The sequence below is a fragment of the Oncorhynchus tshawytscha genome, linkage group LG29 (genome assembly GCF_018296145.1).
Source record: "Oncorhynchus tshawytscha isolate Ot180627B linkage group LG29, Otsh_v2.0, whole genome shotgun sequence".
In the NCBI taxonomy this organism is placed as follows: Eukaryota; Metazoa; Chordata; class Actinopteri; order Salmoniformes; family Salmonidae; genus Oncorhynchus; species Oncorhynchus tshawytscha.
This window is the reverse complement of record NC_056457.1, coordinates 24,842,262-24,868,248: the sequence shown is the minus strand read 5'-3', so window position 1 is coordinate 24,868,248 and position 25,987 is coordinate 24,842,262. Positions and strand designations below refer to the sequence as shown.

The following is a 25,987-nucleotide window of genomic DNA, read 5'->3' as shown; positions in this document are numbered from 1 at the left end:
CCAGACCTGTCAATCAAAAACACACTTGTGCATCTCAATATCTCGACTTCCTCTACCTGCAATGATCAGAGAACGAGACAGGTGAAAACATGATATCCCTGTGCTTCCATGCGTTCACCGATCCTATTCACTCACTTCTCAGAGCAGATGAAGAGGTTCCCACTTGAGACTTTTGTTAGAATGCAGCCAATGCAAGCTATGTATTGTCTCAACAGTAAACATGACCTAGCTATCTGTAACTGTAACGGAGTCGTTGTCTCAGAGGGGTCTGGACAGAGTGTGATGTCCCTACGGAATGCAGAGACAGGCTGGGGTTGTTTAAGCTCATTTGTGAAGGAAAAGTGAACGCCAGTACAAGTAGAAAATGAACTGTGCATGATGCTGCGAACCTACCCCGTCTTCCCCTCCGTCTCACGCAGGAATTCTAAAATGTTCCATTGGCTGGTAGTTATTTTTCTTGGCAGACAGATTAGTAAACAAACTTCTGTAATACCCATAGAAGAGAAACTAGGCTAGCTGCGAATATAACAAAACCAGGCCTAGGATGAGAATAAAATGTTTACGTTCCTATGGCATCTATAAAGATACTGAAATGTTGTGGAAAGGATGAGAAAGCCCAGAGATTTCAGATATTTATTTCTCAGAATAAAAAATAAAGCTGTTTATTTGAAGAGAAAAAAAAGTAGACTTTTCATTAATATCCATCCTATCAACATAACCTCTAGCTTATACATAAGCCCCATGTTACTGAGACGTGGGTTTAAAACCAGAACAATGAACAGAGAACCATCAGAGAAATGCAAGCCAGCATACGGTGAGCCTGGCTCTTCTGTGGGGTACGTCCTCAGTGACTATCTCACTTAACTATATACAGCAATTAAAAACACACCAGAAAAATCAAATACTTTTAGATCGGAGAGAATTACATGACATATCAACATCGCCACTATTCACACAGTTCTATATCTGACTACAGCTGAATCATATGTGATCCAGTTGAATCGGCGGGCTGACTCCAGGCCTGAAAGAGTAACGTTAGGGTCTGGGTTAGGGGTCAGGGCAGAGGTCGTTGTCCAATGTTCTAATGATGATGATCTGCTCTATATTTTCGGCGGTGGAGACTGGGGAAGAGAAGGAGAGGGAAGATGTATGCAGCTGCTCCACTAGAACACAGAGAGGGTTAGGGCTCAAGTTAGGTGTCGCGGGCTCAAGGTTGTCTGGCTCCTCGGGGTCTGTGTTGTCTGGTTCCACAGGCACAGGGCTGGGCGCATCGCGGGAGATCATTCCCTGGTGATCAATAGGAATGTTGTGGTGGAGAGCACCTTCTGGAACATCCACTGGAGAACACACACACACACACACACACACACACACACACACACATTAAAAAGAGAATGAACGAGAGCTTAAGCACTTACAAACTTGTAACATATTGTACGCTTTGGAATCCGTAACATATCATACAAAATGGATGACGTACACAATAGTAAACCATTTTCAGGGGCCTGTTTTGGCTCGTGAGCACTACTTTCAAAACTACTAGCTGAAATGATACAAAACCTTTATAACATAGATACAGTGCATTTGGAAAGTATTCAGACACCTCCACCTTTTGTTAAACCCCCCCCCCTCCCTCCCCCCTCATCAATCTACACACAACACCCCATAATGACGTATTATTGAAAATGTACATTAAAAAAACTGAAATTTTACATTTACATAAGTATTCACACCCTTTACTCAGTACTTTGTTGAATGACATTTTGCAGCGAGTACAGCCTTGAGTCTTCTTGGGTTTGACGCTACAAGCTTAGCACACCTGTCTATGGGGAGTTTCTCCCATTCTTCTCTGCAGATCCTCTCAAGCTCTGCCAGGTTGGATGAGGAGTGTCGCTGTACAGCTATTTTCAGGTCTCTCCAGAGATGATCAATCGGGTTCAAGTCCGGGCTCTGGCTGGGCCACTCAAGGACATTCAGAGACTTGTCCCAAAGCCACTCCTGTGTTGTCTTGGCTGTGAGCTTAGGGTCATTTTCCTGTTGGAATGTGAACCGTCGCCCCCAGTCTGAGGTCCTGAACGCTCTGGAGCAGGTTTTCATCAAGGATCTCTCTCTTTCCCTCGATCCTGACTAGTCTCCCATTCCCTGCCGCTGAAAATCATCCACACAGCATGATGCTGCCACCGCCATGCCGTAGGGATGGTGCCATGTTTCCTCCAGACGTGACGCTTGGCATTCAGGCGAAAGAGTTCAATCTTTGTTTCATCAGACCAGAGCATCTTGTTTCTCATGGTCTGAGAGTCCTTCAGGTGCCTTTTGGCAAACTCAAAGTGGGCTGTCATGTGACTTTTACTGAAGAGTGGCTTCCTTCTGGCCACTACCATAAAGGCCTGATTGGTGGAGTTCAGCAGAGATGGTTGTCCTTCAATTTAGAATAAGGCTGTAACGTAACAACATGTGGAAAAGGTCTGAATACTTTCCGAATGCACTGTATAGTGCCTTGCAAAAGTATTCAGAACCCTTGGATTTCTTCACATTTGAGGCAATATCTCTCGCTGCCAAATGTGCTTCTAACATGTACGTATTCAGCTCCTTCAGTCACGAAGCGAATACTATATTTTAGCAATTACATTTTTAGATTTAAAAAAAAAAGTATTGTGTAGATTTTGGACAATGTATTTATTTTTTAATCCCACTTTGTAACACAATAAAATAAAGAATAATTTTACAAGGCAGTGTAGATGGTAAAAAGTATAGACAGACAGAATCTCACCTAAGTGTTGTCTCTCTTGGTGTTTCTTCAGGCTGCTCAGGCCAGCGTAGGTGTTTCCACACAGCTCACATGTCACACGCTGCTTAACAGCTGGATCTCCACCTACACACACATACAGCAAACACACACACCACACATATCCCCTCATTCTCTACAACTAGGGCCAGGAGTCTTTCCTGGTCAAGTCACATAGTCATGAAAAGCAAAGGGCCATATCTATAATCTCCAAATAAGCTATCCCTCCTCCTCCTTCATCCTGTTAAATACCTACACCCCTCTCTCCTCTTCCCTCTCTCTCTCCTCTTCCCTCTCTCTCCTCTTCCCTCTCTCTCTCCTCTTCCCTCTCTCTCTCCTCTTCCCCCTCTCTCCCTCTTCCCTCTCTCTCCTCTTCCCTCTCTCTCCTCTTCCCTCTCTCTCCTCTTCCCTCTCTCTCTCTCTTCCCTCTCTCTCTCCTCTTCCCTCTCTCTCTCTTCCCTCTTCCCTCTTCCCTCTCTCTTCCTCTCTCCTCTTCCCCCTCTCCAACCCCTCTCTCTCCAACCCCTCTCTCTCCTCTTCCCCCTCTCCTCTTCCCTCTCTCTCCTCTTCCCTCTCTCCTCTTCCCCCTCTCTCCAACCCCTCTCTCCAACCTGTTTCCTCCTCACTCTCTCTCCAACCCCTCTCTCCTCTTCCCTCTCTCCTCTTCCCTCTCTCCAACCCCTCTCTCTCCTCTTCCCTCTCTCCAACCCCTCTCTCTCTCCTCTTCCCCCTCTCTCCTCTTCCCTCTCTCTCCAACCTGTTTCCTCCTCCTCTCTCCAACCCCTCTCTCCTCTTCCCTCTCTCTCCAACCTCTCTCCTCTTCCCCCTCTCTCCAACCCCTCTCTCCCTCTTCCCCCCTCTCTCTCCTCTTCCCTCTCTCTCCAACCTGTTTCCTCCTCACTCTCTCTCCAACCCCTCTCTCCTCTTCCCTCTCTCCAACCCCTCTCCCCTCTTCCCTCTCTCCAACCCCTCTCTCTCCTCTTCCCTCTCTCTCCAACCCCTCTCTCTCCAACCCCTCTCTCTCCTCTTCCCTCTCTCCAACCCCTCTCTCTCTCCTCTTCCCTCTCTCTCCAACCTGTTTCCTCCTCACTCTCTCTCCAACCCCTCTCTCCAACCCCTCTCTCTCCTCTTCCCCATCTCTCCAACCCCTCTCTCCTCTTCCCCATCTCTCCAACCCCTCTCTCCTCCTCTTCCCCATCTCTCCAACCCCTCTCTCCTCTTCCCTCTCTCTCCAACCCCTCTCTCCTCTTCCCCCTCTCTCCAACCCTCTCTCCTCTTCCCCCTCTCTCCTCTTCTCTCTCTCTCCGACCCCTCTCTCCTCTTCTCTCTCTCTCTCCGACCCCTCTCTCCTCTTCCCTCTCTCTCCAACCCCTCTCTCCTCTTCCCTCTCTCTCCTCCCCCTCTCTCTCCAACCCGTGTTTCCTCCCCCCTCTCTCTCCAACCCGTGTTTCCTCCCCCTCTCTCTCTCTCCAACCCGTGTTTCCTCCCCCTCTCTCTCCAACCCGTGTTTCCTCCCCTCTCTCTCCAACCCGCGTTTCCTCCTCCTCTCTCTCTCCAACCCGTGTTTCCTCCTCACTCTCTCTCTCAACCCGTGTTTCCTCACTCTCTCTCCAACCCGTGTTTCCTCCTCTCTCTCTCTCCAACCCGTGTTTCCTCTCTCTCTCTCTCAACCCGTGTTTCCTCCTCACTCTCTCTCAACCCGTGTTTCCTCCTCACTCTCTCTCTCCAACCCGTGTTTCCTCCTCCTCTCTCTCTCCAACCCGTGTTTCCTCCTCACTCTCTCTCTCCAACCCGTGTTTCCTCCTCACTCTCTCTCTCCAACCCGTGTTTCCTCCTCACTCTCTCTCAACCCGTGTTTCCTCCTCACTCTCTCTCTCCAACCCGTGTTTCCTCCTCATCTCTCTCAACCCCCTCCTCACTCTCTCTCTCCCCGTGTTTCTCCTCACTCTCTCTCTCCAACCCGTGTTTCCTCCTCACTCTCTCTCTCCAACCCGTGTTTCCTCCTCACTCTCTCTCTCCAACCCGTGTTTCCCCTCACTCTCTCTCCAACCCGTGTTTCCTCCTCACTCTCTCTCCAACCCGTTTTCCTCCTCACTCTCTCTCCAACCCGTGTTTCCTCCTCACTCTCTCTCCAACCCGTGTTTCCCTCACTCTCTCTCCAACCCCTCCTCTCTCTCTCCAACCCGTGTTTCCTCCTCACTCTCTCTCAACCCCTGTTTCCTCCTCACTCTCTCTCCAACCCGTGTTTCCTCCTCACTCTCTCTCCAACCCGTGTTTCCTCCTCCTCTCTCTCCAACCCGTGTTTCCTCCTCACTCTCTCTCCAACCCGTGTTTCCTCCTCACTCTCTCCAACCCGTGTTTCCTCCTCACTCTCTCTCCAACCCGTGTTTCCTCCTCACTCTCTCTCCAACCCGTGTTTCCTCCTCACTCTCTCCAACCCGTGTTTCCTCCTCACTCTCTCTCCAACCCGTGTTTCCTCCTCACTCTCTCTCTCCTCCTCACTCTCTCTCCAACCCGTGTTTCCTCCTCACTCTCTCTCCAACCCGTGTTTCCTCCTCACTCTCTCTCCAACCCGTGTTTCCTCCTCACTCTCTCTCCAACCCGTGTTTCCTCCTCACTCTCTCTCCAACCCGTGTTTCCTCCTCACTCTCTCTCCAACCCGTGTTTCCTCCTCTCTCTCAACCCGTGTTTCCTCCTCACTCTCTCTCAACCCGTGTTTCCTCCTCACTCTCTCCAACCCGTGTTTCCTCCTCACTCTCTCTCCAACCCGTGTTTCCTCCTCACTCTCTCTCTCAACCCGTGTTTCCTCCTCACTCTCTCTCAACCCGTGTTTCCTCCTCCTCTCTCTCCAACCCGTGTTTCCTCCTCACTCTCTCTCCAACCCGTGTTTCCCTCCTCTCTCCAACCTCCTCTCTCAACCCGTGTTTCCTCCTCACTCTCTCTCCAACCCGTGTTTCCTCCTCCTCTCTCTCCAACCCGTGTTTCCTCCTCACTCTCTCTCCAACCCGTGTTTCCTCCTCACTCTCTCCAACCCGTGTTTCCTCCTCACTCTCTCTCCAACCCGTGTTTCCTCCTCACTCTCTCAACCCGTGTTTCCTCCTCACTCTCTCCAACCCGTGTTTCCTCCTCTCTCTCCAACCCGTGTTTCCTCCTCACTCTCTCTCCAACCCGTGTTTCCTCCTCACTCTCTCCAACCCGTGTTTCCTCCTCACTCTCTCTCCAACCCGTGTTTCCTCCTCACTCTCTCTCCAACCCGTGTTTCCTCCTCTCTCTCTCCAACCCGTGTTTCCTCCTCACTCTCTCTCCAACCCGTGTTTCCTCCTCCTCTCTCTCCAACCCGTGTTTCCTCCTCACTCTCTCTCCAACCCGTGTTTCCTCCTCACTCTCTCTCCAACCCGTGTTTCCTCCTCACTCTCTCTCCAACCCGTGTTTCCTCCTCACTCTCTCTCCAACCCGTGTTTCCTCCTCACTCTCTCTCCAACCCGTGTTTCCTCCTCAACTCTCTCTCCAACCCGTGTTTCCTCCTCACTCTCTCTCCAACCCGTGTTTCCTCCTCACTCTCTCCAACCCGTGTTTCCTCCTCACTCTCTCTCCAACCCGTGTTTCCTCCTCACTCTCTCTCCAACCCGTGTTTCCTCCTCACTCTCTCTCCAACCCGTGTTTCCTCCTCACTCTCTCTCCAACCCGTGTTTCCTCCTCACTCTCTCTCCAACCCGTGTTTCCTCCTCACTCTCTCTCAACCCGTGTTTCCTCCTCACTCTCTCTCCAACCCGTGTTTCCTCCTCACTCTCCAACCCGTGTTTCCTCCTCACTCTCCAACCCGTGTTTCCTCCTCACTCTCTCTCCAACCCGTGTTTCCTCCTCACTCTCTCCAACCCGTGTTTCCTCCTCACTCTCTCTCCAACCCGTGTTTCCTCCTCACTCTCTCCAACCCGTGTTTCGTGCTTGTCACTCACCTCACTCCGTTGCTGTTACTATTTATTTACCTAAGCTGCTCAACCATGTCACTCCCCACTTTAGCACATTCCATAGTCTATACTGTATACTCTTACTGTGATATATTGCAAACATGACTATTTTCTTCTTTTACTACTTTTTATAACTTGTATTTGTCTTATAAATGTGTATTGCACGGTTGAGGAGAGCTTGTAACTAAGCATTTCACTGTGCCATTTACACCCTGTATCCAGTGCACGTGACCAAAAACTTTGATTTGATCTTTTCCCTTGGATGAAGTCAACGTTGTCGGTTCTCACGCGTGCGCGTTACGTAGACTCACCGGTGTGGATGCGAGAGTGTTTGTTGAGTTCTCGTTTGGTAATGAAGGCCCTCTGACACACCAGACATTCGTGTGGCGCTTCACCTGGAAAACACACAGACAACCACAGGTCAGAGAAGACAGGGACCCCTGCTCGCTCACACACTTACACTCTCCTTGCCTCAGTGGGTTACCTGTGTGTTTGCGTTTGTGTGTGATGAGAGAAGAAGAGACGGAGAAGGCCACCCCACAGGTGTCACATTGGTAAGGTTTCTCTCCTGTGTGGACCCTAATGTGATAGGTCAGAGTGCTGGCCTGGGCAAAACCCTTCCCACACCGTTCACACACATACGGCTTCTCTCCACTGTGCTTCCTATATGGACACACACACACACACACACAGTTAGATAGATGAACTCACATTCGGCTTCTCTCCACTGTGCTTCCTTTATACACACACACACAGTTAGATAAGTCTCTCAGTGTTGCTGCTTGTTATAGACCCCCCTCAGCCCCCAGCTGTACCCTGGACACCATGTGTGAATTAATTGCCCCCCATTTATCTTCAGAGTTTATACTGTTAGGTGACCTAAACTGGAATATGCTGAACATATTATGCCGTCCTACAATCTAAGCTAGATGCCCTCAATCTCACACAAATTATCAAGGAACCTACCAGGTACAACCCTAAATTTGTAAACACGGACATAGATATCATCCTGACCAACCTGCCCTCTAAATACACCTCTGCTGTCTTCAACCAGGATCTCAGCGATCACTGCCTGCGTCCGTAATGGGTCTGCGGTCAAACGACCACCCCTCATCATTGTCAAACGCTCCCTAAAATACTTCAGCGAGCAGGCCTTTCCAATCGACCTGGCCCGGGTATCCTGGAAGGATATTGATCTCATTCTGTCAGTAGAGGATGCCTGGTTATTCTTTAAAAAGTGCTTTCCTCACCATCTTCAATAAGCATGAAAAATGTTGAACTAAGAACAGATAAAGCCCTTGGTTCACTCCAGACTTGACTGCCCTTGACCAGCACAAAAACATCCTGTGGCGTACTGCATTAGCATCGAATAGCCCCCACGATATGCAACTTTTCAGGGAAGTTAGGAACCAATATACACAGGCAGTTAGGAAAGCAAAGGCTAGCTTTTTCAAACAGAAATTTGCATCCTGTAGCACAAACTCCCAAAAGTTCTGGGACACTAAAGTCCATAGCAAATAAGAGCACCCCCATCCAGCTGCCCACTGCACTGAGGCTAGGAAAGACTGTCACCACCGATAAATCTACGATAATCGAGAATTTTCAATTGGCATTTTTCTACGGCTGGCCATGCTTTCCACCTGGCTACCCCTACCCAGGCCAACAGCTCTGCACCCCCCACAGCAACTTGCCCAAGCCTCCCCCACTTCTCCTTCACCCAAATCCAGATTGCTGATGTTCTGAAAGAGCTTCAAAATCTGGACCCCTACAAATCAGCTGGGCTAGACAATCTGGACCCTCTCTAAAATTATCCGCCACAATTGTTGCAACCCCTATTACTAGCCTGTTCAACCTCTCGTTCGTATCGTCTGGAATCCCTAAAGATTGGAAAGCTGCCGCGGTCATCCCCCTCTTAAAAGGGGGAGACTCCAGACCCAGACTGTTACAGACCTATATCTATCCTACCCTGCCTTTCTAAAGTCTTCGAAAGCCAAGTTGACAAACAGATCGCAGACCATTTCGAATCCCAATTCTCCGCTATGCAATCAGGTTTCTGAGCTAGTCATGGGTGCACCTCAGCCACGCTCAAGGTCCTAAATGATATCATAACCGCCAAGACAATACTGTGCAGCTGTATTCAAAGACCTGGCCAAGGCTTTCGACTCTGTCAATCACTGCATTCTTATCAGCAGACTCAACAGCCTTGGTTTCTCAAATGACTGCCTCGTCTGGTTCATCAACTACTTCTCAGATAGAGTTCAGTGTGTCAAATCGGAGGGCCTGTTGTCCGGACCTCTGGCAGTCTCTATGGGGGTGCCACAGGGTTCAATTCTCGGGCCGACTCTTTTCTCTGTATACATCAATGATGTCGCTCTTGCCGCTGGTGATTCTCTGATCCGCTTCTACGCAGACGACGCCATTCTGTTGGAGGTCGGCCGATTAATTAGGAGTGATTTCAAGTTTTCATAACAAATCGGTAATCAACATTTTTGGACGCCGATTACATTGCACTCCCCAAGGAGACTGCGTGGCAGGCTGACCATCTGTTACGCGAGTGCAGCAAGGAGCCAGGGTAAGTTGCTAGCTAGCATTAAACTTATCTTATAAAAAAACAATCAATCAATCTTAACATAATCACTAGTTAACTACACATGGTTGATGATATTACTAGTTTATCTAGCTTGTCCTGCGTTGCATATAATCAATGCGGTGCCTGTTAATTTATCATTGAATCACTTCGCCGAACGGGTGATGATTTTACAAGAGCATTTGCCAAAAAAGCACTGTCGTTGCACCAATGTACCGAACCATAAACATCAATGCCTTTCTTAAAAATCAATACACAAGTATATTTTTTAAAAACCTGTATATTTAGTTAGAAGAAATTCATGTTAGCAGTCAATATTAACTAAGGAAATTATGTCACTTCTCTTGCGTTCTGTGCAAGCAGAGTCAGGGTATATGCAGCAGTTTGGGCTGCCATAATGTTGTAATTGTCATTATTACAAATACCGATTAATCGGTATCAGCTTTTTTTGGTCCTCCAATAATCAGTTTCGGCGTTGAAAAATCACAATAGGTTGACTTCTACATTCTGTATACTTCTGGTCCTTCTTTGGACACTGTGTTAGCAAACCTCCTGATGAGCTTCAATGCCATACAACACTCCTTCCGTGGCTTCCAACTGCTCTTAAATGCTAGTAAAACTAAATGCATGCTCTTCAACCGATCACTGCCCGCACCCGCCCGCCCGACTAGCATCACTACTCTGGACGGTTCTGACTTAGACTATGTGGACAACTACAAATACCTAGGTGTCTGGTTAGACTGTAAACTCTCCTTCCAGACTCACATTAAGCATCTCCAATACAAAATTGAATCTAGAATCGGCTTCCTATTTCGCAACAAAGCATCCTTAACTTATGCTGCTAAACATACCCTCGTAAAACTGACTATCCTACCGATCATTGACTTCGGTGATGTCATTTAAAAAAATAGCCTTCAACACTCTACTCAGTAAATTGGATGTAGTCTATCACAGTGCCATCTGTTTTGTCACCAAAGCCCCATATACTACCCACCACTGTGACCTATATGCTCTCGTTAGCTGGCCCTCGCATCATATTCGTCGCCAAACCCACTGGCTCCAGGTCATCTATAAAAGTCTGTGCTAGGTAAAGCTCCGCCTTATCTCAGCTCACTGGTCACCATAGCAACACCCACCTGTAGCACGCGCTCGAGCAGGTATATTTCACTGTTCATCCCCAAAGCATACTCCTCCTTTGGCCGCCTTTCCTTCCAGTTCTCTGCTGCCAATGACTGGAATGAATTGCAAAAAACACTGAAGCTGGAGACTTATATCTCCCTCACTAACTTTAAGCATCAGCTGTCAGAGCAGCTTACCAATCATTGCACCTGTACACAGCCCATCTGTAAATAGCCACCCCAACTACCTCCTCCCCATATTGTTCTTTATTTCTTTCTCCTTTGCACCCCAGTATCTCTATTTGCACATCATCTTCTGCACATCCATCACTCCACTGTTAATGCTAAATTATAATTATTTCACCACAATGGCCTATTTATTGCCTTACCTCCCTAATCTTACTACATTTGCACACACTGTATATAGATTTTTATATTGTGTTATTGACTGTACGTTTGTTTATCCAATGTGTAACTCTGTGTTTGTGTCGGACTGCTTTACTTTATCTTGGCCAAGTCGCAGTTGTAAATGACAACTTGTTCTCAACTGGCCTACCTGGTTAAATAAAAGGTAAAAAAAGAAAAAAGATAAACACAAACAGGCCATCTTTCCACACAGTCCTCCTACCTGCTGTGGATCTTGTAGTTAGATGAGGTAGTGAACTGCAGCCCACATTGTTCACAGGTGTAAGGCTTCTCTTCTCCATGGTACATTCTACAGTGAGCCACCAACTGACACTTCTGGGTAAAACCCTTGTCACACTGAGAACATGCAAAAGGCTTCTCTCCTAGAAAGGCAGAGAGACAGTTAGGGTCCCACCTGTGTGTATTTGTGTGTCTCACCTGTGTGTATGTGTATCTCACCTGTGTGTATGCGGAGGTGAATCTTGAGCTGGTTTCCCTGTGTGAAGGCTCGGGAACAGAAGAGACACTGGAACGGTTTCACTCCTTTATGGATCCTCATGTGTCTCCTCAGACTACTGATCTCAGAGAACTCATTGTTACACTCCGCACACACCGGCTTCGCTTTCACTTTCACCTGTTGGTTCTTCAACCCAGCCTTCCCCTTATCATAATTTCGCTCATTCACCTCTCCATCGCTCGATCTGTTCTCCTTCAGTTTCCCTCTTCCTCTGCCCCTCCCTCTCTTTCCTCTCCTCTCTCCACTACTCATCCTCTTGACAAGTTTCAGTGACGATGGGCTGAGGTCTGTCTGGTTCTCCTCGATGATCTGAGGGTCTGATGCTTCTAACAACAGATCCCTTCCCCTTCCCCTGCCTCTCCCCCTGCCTCTCCCCCTCTGGGGCTGGGTGACTTTTGCATCATCTGGGATGTCGTCATGGCTAGCTGATGTTTGGTTACTTGGCAAGGTTTGGTTTTCAGGTGAGATCTGGTTTCTAGGTGTGGCCTTGGGCTTTCTTCCCTTCCTCTTCCTGGCTCCTCTCCGGGGGGATGTTGGGGGGCTTGGGGAGGGAGGGGTGTACTCTGGATCTTCCCTCTCTTCCTCCTCCCCCCTCATTCCTTCCCTCTCCTCATCCTTCTCTACAGAGCCCACTCCAGAAAGGCAGGACAGAGGTTTGATTACTTCTGGGCTGGGGGGTAAGAGAGGGGAGGAGGGTGAGGGAGCGGAGGGGGTGTGTGGGGCTGACTCTATCATAGTCTTCTGTTGGCTGTCTGTTTTGTCTTTCAGGAGACGCTCCGCCTCCCTCATCCCCAGGAACACTGCTGCTCTCAGCACAGCCTCAGACTCCTCACTTATGGTCAACCACAGATAAACGAGAGCAATAACAGATGAACAACAATGTATTATACATAGTTATTGTGATACTAAAATTGTGGTGTAGTCATATTATTCAGGGGAATTGGTGAATAGGGGAGCTTACACACCTTTTGATCTGGTGAATAGTGTTTCCACACCTATTGCTAAATTAGCCTTGTACACACCAGTGTAGTTATGTACTGACCTGTCAGTGTGTAGTTCTCCAGTATAGATGTATTTCAGCAGGGTGTCCAGGGCCTGCTCACTGACAAACTCAGGGTTAAGGGTCGTGACCCGGTGACCTCTGTCAGGCAGTGCCGAGAAGAACCCGCTGAATGCCGCCAGGACATTACGGTGCGCTCGGAACAGTGTGTCGCCCACAACGACCGTGATGTCACACAGAACGTTGCTTTCCCGCTGCCAACGCAGCTGCTCCAACAGGTGCTCGCTGTGGGCCTGCTGTGACATCACTGCTTCACGCCAGGGTCAAACTGCCTGGAGGATAATTCATTTCAATGGCGTTGTTTAACTATTAGTGCTTTACCTATACTAATAAAACTTCATGGCATAGGAGGTTGTGTGTAATTTTTCACTGACAGTGCAGGCTAGGACAGGGCCAACCTCTGACAGTATTTAAAGCATTTCTCTTTTATGCTAATTGAATATATTACTACCAGTCTTTTTACAACCTTGTCCCATGTTACGGTTTCACTTCATTTTAAAATGTTTTATTTAACTAGGCAAGTCAGTTAAGAACAAATTCTTATTTAAAATACAGCCTACCAAAATGCCTCCTGCGGGGACAGGGACCAGGGATTAAAAATAAATACAATGAAAATATAGGACAAAATACACATCAAAACAAGAGACAACACAACACTACATAAAGAGAGACCTAAAGCAACAACATAGCAAAGCAGCAACACAACATGGTAGCAGCACAAAACATGGTACAAACATTATTGGGCACAGACAACAGCACAAAGGGCAAGAAGGTAGAGACAACAATACATCACACCAAGCAGCCACAACTGTCAGTAGGAGTGTCCATGATTGAGTCTTTGAATGAAGAGATTGAGATAAAACTGTCCAGTTTGAGTGTTTGTTGCAGCTCGTTCCAGTCGCTAACTGCAGTGAACTGAATAGACGAGTGACCCAGGGATGTGTGTGCTTTGGGGACCTTTAACAGAATGTGACTGGCAGAACGGGCATTGTATGTGGAGGATGAGGGCTGAAGTAGATATCTCAGATAGGGGGGGGGGGCTTAAGAGGGTTTTATAAATAAGCATCAACCACTGGTTCTTGTGCCTGGTATACAGAGATGACCAGTTTACAGAGGAGTAGAGTGCAGTGATGTGTCCTATAAGGTGGCAAGCATTCATCAAGAATATTTAAAACATTTGTACATGTCCATCTTTTCTCTACCAAAATATTTGTTTTATCTATTCATCTAGCTATTGCCTTTGTTCTTGTTGGTTCTTTACTTGTCTCTCCCCCAGCAGTATTATAGCTACATTTACATAAATACACATACTCACCCTTTATAATAGCGTTATTGTTTGGTTGAAAATACCAGGTGTTGTTCTGTTGGGATAAAATTAAGTGATTGAAATTAATCCACATTACGGAAACACTCATATCATTGTACTCTGTAGCAACACAGTAGATCCCAGAGTAACGTTAACGCTATGAAAATAAAAGTTCATCACGAAACCTTACAATGGCTTACTGCACCCACAGGAATCTGCGCAAATCAGCTACATTTTATTTTACCATGATTATATCAATGACATTGATTCAATAACTATTATTGTATACTGGGCAGATAAACGTTTAGGGAGCTTGAAACCATTTACTTAATGTGAAGTTTAGCAAGGTTAGGCCCACTTGGTTATCGAGGATGAGCGCGCTAACGTTAATAACAACGGGCTCTTATTTCGAAATGCGACGAGTACGCGGTAAACTACGTGGGGAAGTTTTAAAATAACCGGGCATTCGGTTGCGTAATCACACGGATACGTACAACATTGAAACTTATTAAATGTAGAAATTAAGCAAAGAAACGTGTGTAAAATGACAATACCTTATAATCCCTTTGATTGAGTAGCCATTTTATGATGACGTCAAGGCACGACTAATCTCGCGAAGTTTGGAACTAGAGAGCAATAGTATATTATTTATTTAACCTTTATTTAACTAATTTAATATATATATTTACAGTGACGGCCTACCAAAAGGCCCCCTGTGGGGACGGGGGGCTGGGATTAAAAATAAATATAGGACAAAACACACATCACGACAAAAGAGACCTAAAGCAACAGCATAGCATGGTAGCAGTACAAAACATGGTATAAACGTTATTGGGCACAAACAGCACAAAGGGAAATAAGGTAGAGACAACAATACATCACACAAAGCAGCCACGGCTGTCAGTAAATGTCCATGATTGAGCCTTTGAATGAAGAGATTGAGATAAAACTTGATTACAGCTCATTCCAGTCGCTAGCTGCAGCACCATATTAAATGGCGTCTTTTTTTTTGAATTTTGAAGCATAATTGTAATTTTAAACGAACAATGATCCAAATATTTCACCAGATGTATAAATATTAAGCATCCGGATTGCGTTTCCACTCACTACCAAAGATGGTGATGAGAAGAAGCCCAGTGGGAGATGGAGCGAGATGAGATTTTAGCCAACATTCTTCAAATTTTCTCATCAATGAAACATTTGATCTCCATACAGTTTTCTGTTTCTAAAACAACAATCTGTAACAGATTGAACTGCCTTTTGTATACTTTACCAAAGTTTAAAAAATTGCTTTGTTTCGGAGTGCAAGGGCAATTTGAGTTATTGTACGCTTGCACTTCAAAGTAGGCGTTCCCTTAAAGGTCATATGCAAATAGATGCCAGAACACGCCAATAGGATCTCACTAGCTCGTGCTTAGCTCTATCCGCCTCCTTGCTTGTTCTACCCACTATGATTAATTTATTCCCATTGGAAACGACAGGCTCTAGTCTATCTTGGGTTAGTTATCAAAAATCTTCGACCTTACTGTACAAGTCTCTTTATTTAAATGTAAATAATATTTGAAATTCAAACCAGGGAAAACAAGAATGTTACGAATAAAATAATTAAATGACAGAGTAGACCATGACGTGGCAGTGAATTTCTGTACTGTACAGAACACTATACAGAAATTAGACAAAAAATAACTAAACATTAACAACATTGAGTCCAACCTTTAAAATGTCAATTTAAAATGTGCATAACAAATAAATAAATACACATTGTAAAATCTTCTCTACCTTTTCTATTTAAAATACAACAATTTGTCCATGTATGATGCCGTATTCCAGTTTATTTCGTTTTATTTCACCTTTCACCTAGTTGACAGCAGCATAGCAGCCTGGAAGGGTTGATTATCAGGGTTTGAGTTGTATTATTGTGTGTGTGCATATTCATGTTTAAGTGTGTGTGTGTGAATGTTGGTAGTTATGTAGGTAGATATGCGTATAGGTTGATAAGTAGATAATAATTCCATTCCAGCCATTACAATAAGCCTCCTATAGCTCCCACCACCAGCTCCCTCTGGTGTGTATTACAGCGGGGGGAGGCCTATGTGGTGCACATTGCAGTATGGCTGTATGAGGTATCTGGCTGTAGACCAGAAAGTGTTGGTGAAGCCGAGTCCTGTACAGTGGTCGTAGCAGCCGGGGACCATGGAGACCAGGACACCCAGAGGAACCAGGAAACCCAGGGTGAAACCTCCTGCTGCTCGGACACCTCTCACCATATCTGACCACACACCACTCTTCTCCTCTAGCATCTGTTTCTCCTGCTTAACCACCTCCTCTTTCTTCTCATCCGCCTGTCTTTCTACCCTCTCCTCCACTCTCTGCTCCTCCTCTATCTTCTCCTCCCTCTGCACCTCATCAGAGGAGTCCTCCTGGGGTAGGAAGTGAACACACGCATTTAGCAACAGCGTCTCTCCCCAAGGGTGTGTGTGTGTGTATGTGTGCAAAGCTGTAGGACGGGCTCATTGTAAAACTGGAAAGGAATTCATGGAACGGTATCAAACACATCAAACATGTGGAAACCACATGTTTTAATCTGTTCCATAAATTCCATTCCAGCCATTACGGTCAGCCTGTCCTCATTCACTGGCGCGAAAACACTCTCCCAGCTAAGCCCTACCTAACCCTAAACTCACATTGTCCTGTAGTACTACTTGATCACCACACAGCGGAGACAAACACTCAGCCATGATCAGTCATGTGTGTGTGTGTGTGTGTATGTGACCCACCATCATGCATGGCAGTAGACCCAGTTCCTCTGCTAGAGAGATGGAGCGCTGAGTGGCTGCAGACAGAGTTCCATCTAACGCCATGTAACCCCCCTCTCCTCCATTACTACAGACAGAGAAAGACATGAGGAAAGAGAGAGAGGGTATGAGCGATTACAAACGTGACAAAATTAGAGAGGGTGTGAGGGATGATACGATTGTGTGTGTATGTATGTGTGTGTAGTTACATTAGGGCCTCTGCCAGTTGGCTCTGCAGATCCTTCATCTTCTCCTTCAGATCCTGAGAACAGAGAAACACACACACATAAAGCCCCAAGTGTATATCAGTTAAATATGTGTGTGTGTGAGGTCTGTATCAGGCATATGTAAAATGTCTGTGTGTGTGTGTGTGATGTACCTGTGCAATGGAGGAGTACTCTGTAAGGGACTGCCCCAGCTGCTCAACTACAAAGTCCTTCTGAAGGAAACACGTGCACACAAAGTTATGTTGAGCAAAGGCCAGCCAGCTAATAGACTGCAACAGACCACATTTAAACTGGCAATCCATGTGGCATGCCTAAAGAAAAACGTGTACATTTATTGGGTATTTAGGGCATATTTCAAATGTAAACATCATCTTCAATACGTAGGTTGCGCCTACCTTACGTAGGACCTCATCCCTGTGATCCAAAGCGAGTCTGCTCTCCTCGAGTCGAAGCTGTTTCTCACACACACGTTACTAGTTACTAGTAGGGCTGGGAAAAATCCTGCGGCCTCCCAGGACCAAAATAACCCCCCTCTGATCTGGTGGTAGGATACCCGAGTGTGTGTGTGTGTGAGAGTTACCTGTAAGGCTTGTAGAGCCTGGCTGAGGTTAACGATCTTCTTCTTGTCAGTGGCTCTGTCTGGTATAATACGGGACATCTAAGGGTGAGAAACAGACCGACAGAATGAGAGAGAATAGAATAGAAAAGTTCTGTTATGTTTTGACAACAATGTGTATTATGCCTCCATATTGGCTGGCCAGTGAAACGTTCAATTTGTCTGTTCTAACAGGGTCAAAGGTCAAGAGTTAGGTCATCATACCTCACTGCCGATGGTTTCGATCTGGTCCTCCAAAATCTCCTTCTCTTTCTCCTGCCGGAACGAGGGATGAAAACCGTTGTATTTCTCACCATTTTATCAATACTTTCTTCCCAAGTTACTTCACATTTACCAATTAGCTCAGTTGGTGAGGTGATTGGTCAAATCAGATGTGTTCACTTGGGTGGTTTATTTGTCATATATATACAGTTGAAGTCGGAAGTTTACATACACTTAGGTTGGAGTCATTAAAACTCGTTTTTCAACCACTTCACAAATTTCTTGCTAACAAACTAGAGTTTTGACAAGTCGGTTAGGACATCTACTTTGTGCATGACACAAGTAATTTTTCCAACAATTGTTTACAGACTGATTATTTCACTTACTGTATCACAATTCCAGTGGGTCAGAAGTTTACATACACTAAGTTGACTGTGCCTTTAAACAGTTTGGAAAAATCCAGAAAATGATGTCATGGCTTTAGAAGCATCTGATAGGCTAATTGACATCATTTGAGTCAATTGGAGGTGTACCTGCGGATGTATTTCAAGGCCAACCTTCAAACTCAGTGCCTCTTTGCTTGACATTGTGGGAAAATGAAAAGAAATCAGCCAAGACCTCATAAAAAGTATTGTAGACTTCCACAAGTCTGGTTCATCCTTGGGAGCAATTTCCAAACGCCTAAAGGTACCACGTTTATCTGTACAAAAAATAGGACTCAAGTATAAACACCAAGGGACCATGCAGCCGTCATACCGCTCAGGAAGGAGACGCGTTCTGTCTCCTAGAGATGAACGTACTTTGGTGTCGAAAAGTACAAATCAATCCCAGAACAACAGCAAAGGACCTTGTGAAGATGCTGGTGGAAACCGGTACAAAAATATCTATATCCACAGTAAAAATTTGTTCTATATCGACATAACCTGAAAGGCCGCTCAGCAAGGAAGAAGCCACTGCTCCAAAACCGCCATTAAAAAGCTAGACTACGGTTTGCAACTGCACATGGGGACAAAGATCGTACTTTTTGGAGAAATGTCCTCTGGTCTGATGAAACAAACATAGAACTGTTTGGCCATAATGACCATCGTTATGTTTGGAGGAAAAAGGGGGAGGCTTGCAAGCCATGAACACCTTCAGAACATGGTACCATGAAGCACGGGGGTGGCAGCATCATGTTGTGGGGCTGCTTTGCTGCAGGAGGGACTGGTGCACTTCACAAAATAGATGGCATCATGAGGCAGGAAAATGATGTGGGTATATTGAAGCAACATCTCAAGACATCAGTCAGGAAGTTAAAGCTTGGTTGCAAATGGGTCTTCCAAATGGACAATGACCTCAAGAATACTTCCAAAGTTGTGACAAAATGGCTTAAGGACAACAAAGTCAAGGTATTGGAGTGGCCATCACAAAGCCCTGACCTCAATCCTATAGAAAATGTGTGGGCAGAACTGAAAAAGCGTGTGCGAGCAAGGAGGCCTACAAACCTGACTCAGTTACACCTGCTCTGTCAGGAGGAATGGGATAAAATTCACCCAACTTATTGTGGGAAGCTTGTGGAAGGCTACCCAAAACATTTGAGCCAAGTTAAACTATTTAAAGGCAATGTTACCAAATACTAATTGTGTATGTAAACTTCTGACCCACTGGGAATGTGACAAAATAAATAAAAGCTGAAATAAATCATTCTCTCTACTATTATTCTGACATTTCACATTCTTAAAATAAAGTGATCCTCGGTGACCTAAGACAATGAATTTTTACTCAGATTAAATGTCAGGAATTGTGAAAAACTCAGTTTAAATGTATTTGGCTAAGTTGTATGTAAACTTCCGACTTCAACTGTATATATAGGGACCTAGTCAGTTGTGAAATGTGTCTTCCGCATTTAACCCAACCCCTCAATCAGAGGTGAGGTGGGCTGCCTTAATCGAAATCCACATCTTCCGTGCCCGGGGAACAATGGGTTAACTGCCTTGCTTAGGGGCAGAATGACAGATTTACCTTGTCAGCTCGGCGATTTGATCCAGCAACCTTTCAGTTACTGGCCCAACGCTCTAACCACTAGGTTACCTGCCGCCCCTTTAACATATATATATATATATATAGTTTCCACAGGAGGTTGGTGGGACCTTAATTGGGAAGGATGGGCTCGTAGTAATGGCTGGAGCGGAATCAGTGGAATGGTATCAAATACATCAAACATATGGTTTCCATGGTTTCCATGTGTTTGATGCCATTCCATTTGCTCCGTTTCAGACATTATTATGAGCCGTCCTCCACTCAGCAGCCTCCACTGATGGTTTCTTGTTTACTATTGCTGTACACCACTTCCTGGTTAACCACCAGTTGTTTGATGTAGGCCTCCAGATTGCCCGTAGCATCGTCTTTCTCAACCAATAGGCTCCGGATCTCCTCCAGCTCGTCCATCAGCTGCTCTGCATCATGGATCGACTGCTTCATCCTGACAAACACAAATAATGATGAACAGAACTGATGGTTACATTTGACTTGGTTGTGCAGGGCAGTGTGTGTGGTTGCTAATATGGTTACCCTTTGACTTGGTTGCGCAGGGCAGTGTTCTCGGTGCGTAGCAGTGTGTTGTTGTCATCGGCTACCTCTACTGTTCTCTGCAGCTCTGAGTTCAATTGCTTCAGTCTGCTTCGGGAATACACCAACTCTGCTAGAACATCACGCCTCTCCTCTGAACTCCTACAAACACACAAGTTAGAAAGTGGTAAGTACGCAAACTGCTATCACAACAGCCTTGATGTCCAGATCACGAAGGACCTATCATGGTCTAAACACACCAACACAGTTGTGAAGAGGGCACGACAAAGCCTCTTCGCCCTCAGGAGGCTGAAAAAATTTGCAGTGAGCCCTCAGATCCTCAAAAGGTTCTACAGCTGCACCATTGAAAGCATATTGACTGGCTGCATCACCTCTTGGTATTGCAACTGCTTGGCATCTGACCGCAAAGCGCTACAGAGGGTATTGCGTACAGACCAGTACATCCCTGGGGCCAAGCTCCCTGCCAGGACCTCTATACCAGGCGGTGTCAGAGGAAGGCCCTAACAATAGTGAAAGACTTTAACCACCCAAGTCATAGACTGTTCTATCTGCTACCGCACGGCAAGCGGTACCGGAGCGCCAAGTCTGGGACCAAAAGGATCCTTAACAGCTTCTTTCCCCAAGCCATAAGACTGCTGAACAGCTAATCAAATTGCTTCCCGGACTATTTGCATTGACCCCCCCATTTGCACTGTCTCTATGCACACTGATTGGACTATACCCATTCTACACTGACACTCCAACACACACCTACATACACTCTCACACGTACACATATTGAAGTCACAGACAGACTTTCACATGCTGCTGCTACTCATCTCAGCTTTTTTTATTTTTTTTATCTATGCAGTCACTTCACTCCTACCTACATATACAAATTACCTAAACAAACCTGTACCCCCGCACACTGACTCGGTACCGGTGCCTCCTGTATATAGCCTCGTTATTGTTATTTTATTGTGTTAATTTTATACTTTTTTACTTTAATTTGGTTTAAAAAATCTGGAACTCTTCTTGAGCTGCACTGTTGATTAAGGGCTTGTAAGTAAGCATTTAACGGTAAGGTCTACACTTGTTGTATTCGGCACATGTGAAAAATAAAGTTTATTTTGATTATTATATATCCTGATTGCCTAGTCATGTTTACCCCTACCTACATGTACATATTACCTCACCTTTACAACCTCGTAGCAAATTCTTCTTTCTTTTTAACTATGCATTGTTGGGAAAGGGCTCGTGAGTAAGATTTCACAGAAAACTCTACACCTGTTGTATTCAGCACATGTGACAAATACAATTTGATTCGCTAGGAGTCGTCTGGGTGTAAGGCCCTTACAGGTCTGCAGAGTTGAGGATCCTCTCTTCCTCTGACACGTACAGCCTGACCGACTCATCATTCTGCTTCCCCTCTGAAACACGCACAAAACATCAAAACAGACACCCACACCCCCCCCTCCACACACCCCCCACACCCCAACACACACACCTTTTAATTGGTCGTAAAGAGCAGCCAATAACCAATGAAAAACTCACCTTCATAATCATAGCTATCATCTTCCACTGAGTCTGACCTAAACACACACACACAGAGCAGCGAAATGTGTGGACACACAGATTTGAGCAGATAGATGAAGGCTATGGCTATTACTGTGTGTGTGTATGTTCACCTTAGCTGGTCTGAGCTGGTATACAAATCCCTCCATCTGGGTCCCCTGGTGCTACCTAGACAGGGGACAGAAAAGAGGAGGGACCATGTGTTACACATACATCCCTGATCTGTCAATGAATCTGACTACTACTGCATGGTTGACACCTCAAGAGCCCAGTTCCACCTCACTTCCCACTCTCTGAGCTGAGATCCCAGTTCCACCCCACTTCCCATTCTCTGAGCTGAGACCCCAGTTCCACCCCATTTCCCACTCTCTGAGCTGAGACCCCAGTTCCACCTCACTTCCCACTCTCTGAGCTGAGACCCCAGTTCCACCCCACTTCCCACTCTCTGAGCTGAGACCCCAGTTCCACCCCACTTCCCACTCTCTGAGCTGAGATTCCAGTTCCACCCCACTTCTCACTCTCACAACCGAGACCCAGTTCCACCCCACTTCCCACTCTCACAACTGAGAGTCCAGTTCCACCCCACTTCCCACTCTCACAACCGAGAGCCCAGTTCCACCCCACTTCCCACTCTCTGAGCTGAGACCCCAGTTCCACCCCACTTCCCACTCTCTGAGCTGAGACCCCAGTTCCACGCCACTTCCCACTCTCTGAGCTGAGAATCCAGTTCCACCCCACTTCCCACTCTCACAAACGAGAGCCCAGTTCCACCCCACTTCCCACTCACTGAGCTGAGATTCCAGTTCCACCCCACTTCTCACTCTCACAACCGAGACCCAGTTCCACCCCACTTCCCACTCTCACAACCGAGACCCCAGTTCCACCCCACATCCCACTCTCACAACTGAGAGTCCAGTTCCACCCCACTTCCCACTCTCACAACCGAGAGCCCAGTTCCACCCCACTTCCCACTCTCTGAGCTGAGACCCTAGTTCCACCCCACTTCCCACTCTCTGAGCTGAGACCCCAGTTCCACGCCACTTCCCACTCTCTGAGCTGAGAATCCAGTTCCACCCCACTTCCCACTCTCACAAACGAGAGCCCAGTTCCACCCCACTTCCCACTCTCTGAGCTGAGACCCCAGTTTCACCCCACTTCCCACTCTCTGAGCTGAGACCCCAGTTCCACCCCACTTCCCACTCTCTGAGCTGAGCTGAGAAGGTAAATAATCCAAATTGGACAAAATTGTATATTGTCCTACGAGTCGGTACTCACCATTAGAAGAGGGTGTGACCACTAACCCACCGTCATCCTCCCATTGGCCAGCCTCGGCAGGACCACGGTACCGGCCCTGCCGCTCATCCTCCCATTGGCCAGCCTCGGCAGGCCCCTGGGACCGGCCCTGCCGCTCATCCTCCCATTGGCCAGCCTTGGAAGGCCCCTGGTACCGGCCCTGCCACTCATCCTCCCGTTGTCGTGAACCCCGGTGACCTCGGTGGAGAGACGGGAGGTCGAGCACCGAGCATGATGTCACACCGTGGGAGGCACAGTCCAATAGACCCAGCTGCTGCAGCCGCCCCGCCTACATTAGAACCACAACAACTTCATCTTGAAAGGCTTTACATCTACACACACATCTCTGAACGTGCTAACAAATAAATGGCTGTTAAGATAAATGGCAGACTACTAGTACAGTATTCAGGTGAGCTTTATTGACATGAAACTGAAATAACCCAATGTTGCCAAAGCAATACACTATTTTTTATTTTTGTGTTGACACAATATGAACGAATTCTAGCTATAACTAGATATTACCTCAATGGGGAAGGAGACGGTCCTGCGCAGCATTCTCCCTCAAAGCCCCAATGCCGCTAGAAATCTCTGTCCCCCTTGAGAGATTCAGACTATTTCAGACGATTTATTTTTTTCAAATCAAATCAGTTCAAACAGTGTGCTGTTACAAATGACAAGTTGTGAAGTAAAGACATATCGGTAGCTATCTACTAGGAGAGCTAGATCATTCATGAGCTTGAAAAGCAATTCCAAATAAATAGGTTCAGTTCATGTAGGCGTTTATGACGTCACAGTATAAACATCACCCATGACATCACACTAACAACCACGCCTCCAAAGACTAAGCTAAAAAATAGCAATCATTTAAAAAAAACTAAGTTAAGTAGTTACTGTAGATAGCTAACTGTCCGTCCTTTTCATCAGGAAAATGTGATCAGTTTTCAGCTCCTATTATAGCAATGTTGTTGCTTATCTTTCTTAGTTAGCGACCAAGCTAACTTTAGCTAAAGCGGGATCGCAAACTGACTAGCTACTGTAATAGCTAGCTAATTTATATTTTTCAATCAAGTAGCTAGCTAACAACAGTGACGTAATACATTATTGGCAGATTAAATTATTTGTTGACACATTTATTTGTTTTACCTATCTAGCTAGCTAATTATTGCAGTTTCATTTACCTACCCAACTACTCTCCTATAACCTCGGTCTCCCTCGTCAAAGCAGTGCGCGCGAGCAACTATAACTTCAGCCAATCAGTGATCGGTTTCATTATCAATGCACTCACTTGACTGACCCCTATGTTTTCTGTTTTAGGAAGTCAATTGGGATGGCTGACGCTAGGTCAACGATTTTTACAACTAAACCAAGACATACGACAGTTTGACGTTTCCAATGGGAACAAATTAGTCATAGTGGGTAGAACAAGTAAGGAGGCGGATAGAGCCAAGCACGCGCTAGCGAGATCCTATTGGCGCGTTCTAGTATACATGAAAATATTTCCGTTAAAAAACGTCTACTCTGTGAAGTGCGCGTGTTTTACAACTCAATTCGCATTTGCACTCCTGAACAGCGCGATTTTTTTAGCAAAGGGTACAGTCTACAAAACTTAGTCCACTCCGTTCATAACATATTCTAGTTTTGGGAGCAGAAAACTGTATTGAGATCAAATGTTTAATCGATGAGAAAATGTGCAGTATGTATGGCCAAAATCCATCTCGTTCCATCTTCTCCCACTGTTCGCCAGTGGGCTTCCTCTCACTACTAGTGGCAACGCCAACCGGATGCTTCACATTTATACTTCCAGTGAAATATCTGTTTCAATGTTCTATCTGTGGCTTTATATTGTATTGAGAAGCCACCCAACCACCTGTTGGGCATTTTGGCACTTCCCAGAAGGAGCAGTCCTCCACAGAAATTAATGGAATTCTACAGTATTTCAATTAAATATTTCAAGGACAAAATTAAAAATGTATTTAAGTATTTTTGTTGTTGTAATGGAGACAGTAATTTTAGACATCAACAAATGTTTATATTTATTTTTTGGGGGGGTTATATTTTAGCTCACATAATATCATTTAAAAGTATGTATGAAGGTGTCTGTAATATAATACATGTGGCAAAAATGATTGTAGACATTAATAAATGCATTTCCGTAGCTTCAGAAATACTTTTTACACTGGTGGGGGAGTCCCAATATGGAGGCTCGGTGTCTTCAATACAGAGCCTTCTGTTAGTCATTTAGCGTGTATATATATATATATTATTGGTCTCAACCAGTGGTCTCAACCACATACAGAAGGGGTTAGCTACCAGTAGTCTCTTTCTCTCAACTTAATGTTAAGCGTTATAATAGTAGAATACACAAGGTGCTATTTAAAAATGTGGTTGTGCATCAGCAATTTTCCTGTTATGTTTTGTTTTTATTTTGAAAACAACTTTGAGATTCTTCTTGTATTGAAAGGCGCTATATAAAATAAATCCATTATTATAATTGTATTGTTGTTATATTTAGGCTCCTCCCCCTCTCCCCACTGGGCCAATGGGTGGCAAACTATATTGAGGGCGTGGCCAAAGCAAAAACACCTCCCAACCAGCCATGTTGGTTGTCAGCTTCTTCAAAGGTGAGATGTGGACCCAGTCCCAACCACCCCTAGACCCAAATAAACCATGAACCCTCTGCCCCTTCGCCCCCAACCCTAGCTTTTAGCCCTAGCCCCTACCTCACCTATCTCTGTGTCTAGGTTTCCCAGGTGATCTATACTGGGTTCTGTGTACAGACTACAGTAGTTTCTATCTTGTCTACTCCTGCGCAGATTATTAAGACTGTTATGGGAATTCCTAACGGAATATGAGTCACAGGGGATTGGTGGCACCTTAATTGGGGAGGGCGGGCACATTGTAAAGAACGATGCTGCAGAAGAGAAGCAGGAACAGGGAGATGACATTTAATTTGGAACGGACATGCAACGAGACAGGAACAGCGCGAT

At 45.9% G+C, this 25,987-nt stretch overlaps 2 protein-coding genes across 12 annotated transcripts; both read right to left on the bottom strand.

The window, feature by feature from the left end:
* Positions 1–619: 619 nt before the first annotated feature.
* Positions 620–7,460, bottom strand: LOC121841298 (myoneurin-like; the record flags this gene model as incomplete). The annotated part of the gene is made up of 4 exons (XM_042308452.1): positions 620–1,337; positions 2,771–2,872; positions 7,065–7,148; positions 7,238–7,460. Coding segments are annotated over 4 exons (699 nt in total), but the record flags the coding sequence as incomplete, so codon positions are not given.
* On the bottom strand, positions 7,284–24,600 carry LOC112247538 (myoneurin-like). Of its 11 annotated transcripts, none has more exons than XM_042308900.1 (17): positions 24,183–24,597; positions 23,523–23,596; positions 22,983–23,289; positions 21,821–21,875; positions 21,687–21,724; positions 21,490–21,562; positions 20,136–20,294; positions 19,929–20,046; positions 17,589–17,639; positions 17,349–17,426; positions 17,164–17,220; positions 16,921–16,980; positions 16,751–16,803; positions 16,524–16,629; positions 16,068–16,166; positions 13,756–13,801; positions 12,547–12,712 (listed from the first exon to the last, which is right to left on the bottom strand). In XM_042308900.1, exons 2-17 carry the CDS (start codon positions 23,553–23,555, stop codon positions 12,693–12,695), a joined length of 1,353 nt encoding a protein of 450 aa, XP_042164834.1. In that variant the 5' UTR covers positions 23,556–23,596; positions 24,183–24,597; the 3' UTR covers positions 12,547–12,692. The 11 variants fall into 11 exon arrangements, with proteins under 11 accessions (XP_042164833.1, XP_042164836.1, XP_042164834.1 ...); XM_042308901.1 differs by having other exon boundaries at positions 12,572–12,708; positions 24,183–24,599; XM_024416341.2 differs by lacking the exon at positions 16,068–16,166.
* Positions 24,601–25,987: the final 1,387 nt, after the last annotated feature.